Below are 10582 nucleotides of genomic sequence, written 5' to 3' on the forward strand. Positions count from 1 at the left end.
CTTCCTTCCTTCCTTTCTTTCTTTCTTTCTTTTTTTTTATATAGAATAGAGTTTATTCAGGGCATGGGGAGGAGAATTAAGAGGGTAGCAGAGGCAGAGAAAGGCAGAGAGAAGGAAATATTAGAGAAATGGAGGCTGGCCATGGCCACGTGGAGACAGGGGGGAAAGAAATTGGGAGTAAGGGGTCAAGAGGCATGAGAGAGGCAAGATCATAAGAGGTTAAGAGGGCATTGTTTTTCTTGTTAAGCAGGGTGTTTTATCATACCCATCAAGATGTAGTAAAGTACTTAGTAAGAGATGTAAGGGAAAATATACTTTAAAGCAGGGGTTCTCAGTCCCTTTGGGGTCACACAACAATCAGATATTATGAACATCAAATATTAACACTACACTTCATAACAGTAGAAAAATTACAGTTATGAAGAAGCAACAAATAATTTCATGGTTGGGGTCACCACAACATGAGGAATTGTATTAAAGGGTGGCAGCATTAGGAACTGTGAGAGCTACTGACTTACAGCATGAGAGTGAATGCTGAACAGAGCAACATAATACTCAATAACCTAATTAGTGGGCTGACTCTCTTTTATGCATTGTATGTGACAGAAAGAAAAGGAAGTTTTAGTGAACCTTTCAGTCTGTACCCAGAGTGAGTTTTTCTCACTGTAGGCTTGGTTTGTCTTTGTGCACCTCATACACAGTACTGGCAGACATCATTAAAATTACACCTGCATTTGACCTGACATGGCCATTATAGCCCCCTATCCTACTCCCCACCATAAACCTAAGGAAAGGCCATGGAAACAAATTCTTATTCTTCTATTAAGTAAGTGCAGTTTCTGTCCTCTTTCAAATTTAGAGAGAGGGTCAAGGAGAAATGACAATATAAACAATATTTACAGAGCACCTAAAGAGAATATAGGTATCACGTAGAATTCCATCTAATATACTTACACTTAGCTGACTCAATGCAGGAAAAATTCAGCAAGTTAAAATAATTTACCCAAAGCACCATTAAGAACTAAGTCAGAAAAGCAACCCTCCCCAGATCATATTTAGTTACTGGCTTCATATCCTCTTAGTCTTCCACCTAACTAAGGCACTTATGGTAAGACACTTTTGTGGAAATCACTACACACCTCATACTTTGGTTACAGGATTGTGAGACATCAGTCTTGAACTGACTCTGTCCTGCTGACTGACTTTCATATAACAGGAAGGTGCTATGTATGGGGTCAAAAAAATACCAGTGGTTTTATTCAGCACTGAACCCTTGATATCACACTTCTGACCTGTCAGGTAAAATGTGTTCACTGAAGCAATAGTGCAAGACGATTTGTGGACTACTCCACAGGTCAAATTCATGCCAGGCACTGTTACTATAGTCAGACCCATGACTATGGATGTCGTGAGGCCAAGAGGAGGGCCTACTGGTGCTGTTTTCCTACCAAATGGTAGAGTTGTCCAATTCCCTTCTAAATACATGTATGTCTCAGTGCCAGTCTTGATCAGAGAAGCTTCCTATTGCAATAGGTGGTGCTTAAGTCTACAGTGCTGAGAGTAAGAGACTATCAGTGTTCAGCCATAGAGAGACATCTATGCCAAGCCCTCTAAGATGCAGGAAACATCAAGGAAGAGGGAGAGGAAAGAAAGTGTGAGAATCAGAGGCTGGGGAGGAGCACTGTCAATCCTCTCCTCTAAGCATGCCATGGCTATATATGAAAAAGAGCAGCTCTGGTTGCCTCACCAAGACTCAAACAAGATGAACCCAGTTCTAAATTCCAGCCTGGGTGTGAAAGGGCCACTAAGGGGCTTCACTCCTCATTGAAGAGCTATTGGTATAATTGATGGCTTCTGGCAATCACTCTCTTTGAGGGTGTAGTCACTGGTAGTCTCCCTCATGTTCCAGGAGATGACCCCATAGTCACGTACACATAGACAACACCAAATAGACTCAATGGGTTAAATAAGAAAAGAACTTTTAAAGGAAGATTTGGACAATTAGGTCTTAAATTAAGTTGAATGCTACTGTCTTACCCTACCAGAGAATAGAGAATAGTGCTGGGGATTGAACACCCACACATACACCTTTTATATGGTAGGCTCTACCCCAGAGGCTGCCATTTCAAAACCACATTTAAGTCTATATTTAGAATAATACACAAAGAAAACTATTCAGAATGTGAAGTGACAGGGGTAAGAACATTATTTTATAAAACTAATTTTAACCAAAACATCAGTTTGTTTTGAAAACATAATTTCAGTTTCATAGTATCAAATATTAACCTTTTTAGTGATATTTACAAAAGCAATGTTTACTTTTCCTTTGTTCTCTTTCTTTTTTTCTGGTCTCCTGAGACAAAGGTTTTCTAATTAGCCCAGGCTAGCTCAAATTCCAAATCCTCCTGTCTCAGCCTCCCAAATATTTTGTAACAAGCATGGATAAAGCTCAACTAAATAAAAAGACCTGGAGGGGAAGTACTACAACTGTTTAAAACATTAAATGTTATTCCTTAAAAATGAAATAACTATTAATGAAGAAAAACTCCTCACTGTAATCTAGGGGGAAATACTGTAGGGACATATAATTGTTTCTGGAGGGTTTATTATATATTATTTACTCATATTAAGTATATGCCACATGAAACATAGTATTGTGAACTACATAAGTATTCCCTATAAGAAGTAACTCAAGACATAATAATTAAAAACTAAAAATAAACTCTTGGCGATTACCAGTACTATACCTGTAAATGACTCTGTCTTTTCAGTAACTCCTTCTTCTTACTGCTGCTGATGGCAGAATACACATGCAGAAAGGTCATGTACCTGCTTGGGGTGGCCCCATAAGCTTTACAAGACTCATGGATTAATAAGAATGACTTTATAAAGTCGGGATCAACTAGAAAAAGACATGAAGTGAAAGTTACTCATAAGCATGATGCATTAAGAGTTATACCAAATAATCTTACCTATATCTCAGATATTTATGAACACAAGCCCTCTGCAAAACATAAAAGCATCCAGAGCTCCTATGCTCCTTAAGAATTTGACCACCACTATGGTTGCGGTGGTCTCTGTTATTTACTTCCCCTGAACACGGCTACTGCTGTAAAATCAATCTACTAATTAGAATTAATCATTCTAATAATAATTATTCCAATTATTAGTGATCAGAATAATTGTGATATAATTAAATTATAATATTTTTAAATCTAATAATTATTCTAACAATTAATATTATACATATAATAAAAAAGACAACACAGTAAAAGCTACTTGAAATAGAAGAGATTCTAAACCAATTAAAATTTCATTTGATAACAAAAGGGGAGATACTTCAAAACCCAGAAAGTTAAGAGTGCATTCACATGGAATTCAATGCGTCTGTGATCTATCCTACACTCCTCTCACTGACCACCTGCATTCCCTACTGCAGTGAAAGAAGTCAACTTTTCCTTACTGCCTCAATCCAGGAGCCACAGAGGCACTCTTTGACTCATCCTTTCCTAAAGTACCACAGCCATTACAGTCTAGCCCCAGGACAGCCAGTTCCCAATACTCTCCAAGTCCATTATTTCTCAGTGTACCTTTTCCTTGGCTCAGGCCTTGTCTGCCCCACATCACAGAAACACACTTCTAAAGTGGTCTAGTTCCATGTCACTTTTCCTGTACTAACCATTTGATAATAACTGGAGAAAGGAAACGTGGGGATAGAGTAGTGGTGGGGAGACAGACCAAGAGATACTACTTTAAAAGAAAATCCTAATTACATTCCTAATGTAATCTCTCAAAAAACCCCAGAGCCCTCCAGTTGGATTGCAAACTCAGAATACTATCCTGAGCTGTGGTCCACTGACCCTACCCCACCCACCCTTTCTCCTCATTTAAGCTGACCCAACCAGCAGTTCAGACCTTTCTACTACTTCTTTACAGTTCCATAAAAGTGCCCATGCTTCTGTCCACGCTGTCTTCAGAACACCTTTGTAGGTGGCTCTTAAGAGCACTCCTACTTCCTATGATACTAGGGACATCAGAACTGAATCTCCCAGCACAGTTCAGGTGAACTTACATCACCGCTTTCTTGCTACATCCAAGTTTAATGTCTATACAAAACCTAGTTCATGGTTTCACTAGGCTATTAGCTCCTCAGTAAACTGCCCTGCATTTAGCATAAAACAACTTTAGTAAGCATTTCATGATTAAATGCTTTTGTTAAAGAATGAATATGGCTATGGTATAAAAATAGCTTATTCAAAATTAATGTGGAATATTACAATTGAGAAACCATCATCTATACTCAGAAAATATCTCAAAACTTTTCTGGACTAAGTTATATGGCATATATACTGATCAGAGTCAAAACAATATAATCAGGACTTCAGTTCACTGGGTCATTTATTTTTTTTTATTTTATATTTTTGTGAATGGTTAGAGAATGGAGGTGGAGGACAATGTGTACAGGTTATTTGGGGGGTGAGGCACATGTATATGAGAGTACACATGCTCATAGAGGCCAGGAGTCACTGCCCAGGAGTTGTCTCCACTGTAAGGCCAGGCTGGCTGATTTAAAAACACAGGATCCTCCTGCCTCTGCCTTCCTAGCACTGCCACACTGACACTCAAGCTCAGGCCTTATGCATGCACACAAGCAGTTTACCAAGACATCTCTCCAGACCCATAAAAAGTATTTTTGAATTTCTGGCATTCTTATACACATTATTTTGGCTTATATATGATACAAATTAATTTAAAAGTAAAAGAACTCTTCAAATTTTCATGGACAAGAAATCTGACTGTAAGAAATTTTTATTAAATTTATAATCATCTTCCATGACTCTATAACATGAAAAAATCCCATGAATATACATTTTTTTAAAAAAAATCAATTATACCAAAATACTACCTGAATTTCTTTTCTTTTCATCTTTTCTCTTTTTTTCATATTTTTCTTCACCATCTGTTTCACTGAATAACATTTCTGGTATCTAAAATACAGAACACTTCTTTAAAACTGAATGAAATGTACCCCAAAACCAATTCTTTAACTAAAGCTGTGCTTCCATTCACTGATTTATGACAAACCAGCAAAGTCTCTAAGAGGTTTTAAGTGAGCATTTGTGGGGTACAGTATATTAGGAGGAACACTTGTGAGGGAAGCACATGCGAGCATGTCAAAGTGTGTATTCACACTCACAGAAAGCAGAGGGCAAGCCTGTGCCATTCTTAGAAATGGTAAGCCCCTCTGTGGAGACAGGGCCTCTTGCTATGCTCTTTCTCCAATCAGAGTAGCTTCCTGGCTAAGACCCACCTGTTCCTGCTTCACCAGAGCTGGAATTATAAGCATGAACCACCATGCCCACCTTTTTACACGGCTCATGGGACAGCCAAACTTGGTCCTCACTATTGTCTTCATGCTTGGGTGGAAAGCTATACTTTTGAGCATTCCACCCTTGTCCCAAGACACTCTCACCTTCCAGCCTGACTCCTTCTCAAAACCAGCCTCCTCTCAGCCTCTGCTCCCATCTACAGTCTAGGGTCACAATCACCTCTGCACTTCAAGCCCTCTGTAGTAGCTAATACCACTCCTCTCCTTCAAACCCTAATTTACCTCTTTATTAGCTAAACTCCTTGGTAAAGCATAATTCCATCTGTACAAATGCCTTCAATTTCCCTGCCCACACTTGTTTCATCACTCTCAAGGAGCAAAACAACAATATTGGCTAAATTCAAGTTATCATTTACCTAGGTGTAAACGAGTGTACATATAGCTTGAGAAAAACCATACAACTGTGCTAGCTAACCTCACGGAAACAGACTCAACCTCTCACTTCTTTCATTACCATAAAGTATTCCAAATGCCTTCTCTCAACCCTTCAGCCTGTCAAGCATCTTCTCTCATCCTTCATTAAGTAATAATATCACTTCTGAATTCAGGGAGAAAAACCAGAAGCATATCCAAAACTTTATACCTGCTTACGATTCTCTCAGAACAAAAAAAACTTGCAAAACCTCTTACCTGTTTGCTGCAATCTAGCTTTGCCTATGATGTGTATGATATCACTAATGCTGAAATGTACCAGACATGAATATGTATTTCTACTACATAAAAATGAGTAAGCAGTTGGAAATATGATTGTCATTTAAAGCACAATGTCTAAGATTATTACTGACTCAGACAAACTAAAATAAGTGGATTGTAGTTTCAAAGATGCTATGAGTTCACACATTAAACTTAATTCTTCTTAAACATTTTGGAATATCAGTGTGGTTTTTAAAAGAACATAAATTTTCACTTTGTAAAATTCTTAACTATGAAGCTGGGCAGACAGTGGTGCATGCCTTTAATCTCAACACTTCAGAGAGGAAGGCAGATCTCTAAGTTCAAAGCCAGCCTGGTCTACAGAGTGAGTTTCAGAATTGCCAGAGCTAGATAGAGAAACTCTGTTTTGGTTTGGTTAAGAAAAAAATTCTTACTAACTTTTTTTTTAATTCTAGAATAGCTCTTATTAGTCTAATAAATCCAAGGCATAGAATATATTCTACCAAAGTACCCTGAGCTAAAAGAAAACAGAGGTAATTTCAGAGTATCATGCCCAGCCCCCTAGTTAAGCTAATGCTCACACTGGCATTAAGCAAAGACTGTGAAGTAGCATTATATGGAATGTGCTTTGTTTTTGTATTTGCAAGTTCCTGCATCGGAACATCATACCTTCTTCATACTGCTGTCTGACCAGCCCTCCATCCATAGCACCTGGCATTTCTTATGCAAAGCTGGATTACTCTCACAGTTTACTATGAAATTCAAATTTGCAGAATCCATAATCAAGACAATATGCAAATTTTGTTGAATTCCTGAAAAAATGGTGAGAAACTATATGAGAATAATTCTGATTATGAGAATAATGATAAGTCAGACAATTTACATTTGAACCAGTTTAATAAGATGATCATTCTCTACAAATGAAACAGTAGGAGATGCTTACGAGCTAGCTGCAAAATAATAGTAAGGCAAAATTTATACGCTGGTTAAAAAAAACTACACCCATATACACATGGACAGCACTGACTAGACTCTGGGTTCCAAAAAAAGGCATCATGTTGAGAGAGTGGGCTGTGGTAATGGATCCTAGGATTTAAAGAGGGGACAAAGGTTGATATCAATATATATCAAGCTTTCAAAGGGTGAATAAAAATATTTGTACACGTGTAAGTCATGTTTGCAAGCAAAGAAAAAGACTCATAAAAGTAACATATAGGAATGGCTGGGTGACATAATTTTTGTCTTTTTAAAAAATTCTATTTTATTTCCATAGTGCACAAGAAAGTGTTTCTGCATAAATCATTAGGTTTTTAGCATTCCAAAACACTATAAATATCTATAAATCTTTAAGATCTACTACAGTAAGCATAATAATTGGATGAAAATACAGACGGCAAGGCTGGTGTTCCAAAACACATCACTGCAATCCCAACATTGCTATCTGATAAAATATTCTATGATACTATTATTATAGCTTCGTGCTACTTTCTAAAACCTGCAGAAAAAAGTAATAGAAAAAGATACTAATTACAAAAAAACCTCTTAATTGCAGATAAATTTGTGATCTACTGAAGAATTAAGGCAAATTAAAAACCCAAGGAAGCCTCTACTGAATGTGTGCTATTTACCAAGTACATGGTCATGTCAAGGACTAAGATTTCAGGCCCATGAGAAATTGGCAAAGCCTTCCCCTCTACCGGGATCAGGCTCAGAGTGATAGCAAAATCTTTCTCTGCTCTAAATGCAAATATAGACATTGTGCAAGTATGAATGTTTACAAATGACTGGCCAAGGTGTGCAAAACTAGCAACTGTACCTCCTACCTTGATGAGTGAATTCCCTGTCCTATGCTGCACAGAATCATCACACTAAGGTTCTGGGTAGTTGTACCATAGGTATCACTCCATCAGAGCAAGCATGGCCCATCTGCTCCAACTTTTTTGTACAGCTACTTGTCATTTATTAAGTTTATTATCTTGAGGGAGGGCTCTGACCCCTGGACTCAGGTGAAAACACCATCTTGTATCCCAGGTCTCTCAGACACCAGTTTGGAAAGAAGAGCACACAGACCAAAGAAACAACAAAGCTTCTTGGACAGGGTCCCTTCGGTCCTTAATCCTCAGCCACAAGGGGGAGCTAAGACCCAGACCTCTGCTCACCTTCCCCTCCAGAGTAGCATGGACCACCAGGAAGGGCTCTAACCCCAGAACTCAGGTGAGAGCACCATCTTGTATCCCAGGTCTCTCAGAGACCAGTCCACACAAGAGAGTGCTCCGGCCATAGAAACAACAGAGCTTCTTGGACAGGGGCCTTTTAGGCCTTAATCCTTAGCCAGGAGGCAGAGCTTACCTCCAGATCTCTGTGCACCTTCCCTGCAAGAGGAGAGCTTGCCTGCAGAGAGTGCTCTGACCACTGGGACTTAGGTAAGAGTTGAAATGCCAGGAGTGCTGACAGACACTAACAGGATCAAAGGAGGAACAAGCTCCAGCCACAGACAGCTAGAACATCTAACACCAGAGATTACCAAATGGTGAAAGGCAAACTTAAGAATATTACTAACAGAAGTTAAGACCACTGGGCATCATCAGAACACACTACGCCCACCACAGCTAGTCCTGGATACCCCAACACACCCGAAAAGTAAGACTCAGATTTAAAATCATATCTCATGATGGTAGTAGAGGATTTTAAGAAGGGCATTAATAACTCACTTAAAGAACTACAGGAGAACATTGCTAAACAGGTAGAAGCCCATAAGGACGAAGCACAAAAATGCCTTAAAGAATTACAGGAAAACACAACCAAACAGGCAATGGAATTGAACAAAACCATCCAAGATCTAAAAATGGAAGTAGAAACTATAAAGAAAACCCAAAAGGAGACAACTCTGGAGATAGAAAGTACCAGCAACAGAGTACAAGAGATGGAAAAGAGAATCTCAGGTGCAGAAGATTCCATAGAGAACATGGACACAAAAATTGAAGAAAATGCAAAATGCAAAAAGATCCTAACTAAAAACATCCAAGAAACCCAGAACACAATTAGAAGACTAAACCTAAGGATAATAGGTAGAGATGATAATCAAGATTTTTCAACTGAAAGGGCCATTAAATATCTTCAACAAAATTATAGAAGAAAACTGTCCTAACCTAAAGAAGGAGATGCCCATGAACATTCAAGAAGCTTACAAAACTCCAAATAGACTGGACCAGAAAAGAAATTCCTCATAATTATTATTATATTATTATTCAGACATATAATAATCAGAAAACAAATGCACTAAATAAAGATAGAATATTAAAAGCAGTAAGGGAAAAAGGCCAAGTAACAAATAAAGGCAGACCTATTAGAATTACACCAGATCTTTCACCAGAGACTACGAAAGCCAGAAGATCCTGGACAAATGTTATACAGACCCTAAGAGAACACAAATGCCAGCCCAGGCTACTATACCCACCAAAACTCTCAATTGCCATAGATGGAGAAACCAAAGTATTCCATGACAAAACCAAATTCACACACTATCTATCCACAAATCCAGCCCTTCAAAGGATAATAAAGGAAAAATTCCAACACAAAGAGGGGAATTATACCCTTGAAAAAGCAAGAAAGTAATCCTTCAACAAACCTAAAAGAAGATAGGTGCAAGAACAAAATCCCAACTCTAACAACAAAAATGACAGGAAGCAACAATTACTTTTCCTTAATATTTCTTAATACCAATGGACTCAATTACCCAATAAAAAGACATAGACAACAGACTGGCTACATAACCAAAACCCAACATTTTGCTGCATACAGGAAACCCACCTCAAGGACAAAGATAGACACTACCTCAGAGTAAAAGGCTGGAAGACAATTTTCCAAGCAAATGGTCCCAAGAAACAAGCTGGATTTGCCATTCAATTATCAAATAAAGTCAACTTCCATCCCAAAGTTATAGAAAAAGACAAGGAGGAGCAGTTCACACTCAACAAAGGTAAAATCTTCCAAGATGAACTTTCAATTCTGAATAACTATGCTACAAATGCAAGGGCATCTACATTCATAAAGAAACTTTAGTAAAGGTCAAAGCACACATTTAACCTTACACAATGATAGTGGGAGACTTCAACACACCACTCTCACCAATGGACAGATCCTGGTAACAGAAATTAATAGAGACACATTAAAACTAACAGAAGTTATAAAACAAATGGATTTAACAGATATCTACAGAACATTTTATCCTAACACAAAAGGATATACATTCTTCTCAGCACCTTATGGTACCTTCTCCAAAACTGACCATATAATTGATCACAAAACAGTCCTCAACAAATACAAAAATATTGAAATAATCCCATTCATTCTATCAGAACACCACAAACTAAGGCTGATCTTCAATAACAACATAAACAATAGAAAGCCAACGTTGCCAATCACGCGGGACCTAAGTCTGCTTTGGTTGGGGAGGCAGAAATCCAGCCTGCGTAGGGCCACAAGCCTCTTCCGGTCAGAAAAGCACCGGGGTAGCTAGGGCGCAGGGTCGGCTGACAC

At 38.3% G+C, this 10582-nt stretch overlaps 1 protein-coding gene across 3 annotated transcripts in view; it reads right to left on the reverse strand.

The window, feature by feature from the left end:
* The window catches only part of Dync2h1 (dynein cytoplasmic 2 heavy chain 1), a 238380-nt gene that overhangs the window by 141124 nt on the left and 86674 nt on the right, over positions 1–10582 (reverse strand). For all 3 annotated transcript variants that reach the window (XM_021171442.2, XM_029481794.1, XM_029481793.1), the window contains 3 exons: positions 6713–6855; positions 4907–4988; positions 2748–2902 (listed from right to left, as the gene is read on the reverse strand). In XM_021171442.2, coding sequence (XP_021027101.1) covers positions 2748–2902; positions 4907–4988; positions 6713–6855 — 380 coding nt within the window. The remainder of the gene's footprint in view (positions 1–2747; positions 2903–4906; positions 4989–6712; positions 6856–10582) is intronic.

Source organism: Mus caroli, chromosome 9 (genome assembly GCF_900094665.2).
Source record: "Mus caroli chromosome 9, CAROLI_EIJ_v1.1, whole genome shotgun sequence".
Classification (NCBI taxonomy): domain Eukaryota; kingdom Metazoa; phylum Chordata; class Mammalia; order Rodentia; family Muridae; genus Mus; species Mus caroli.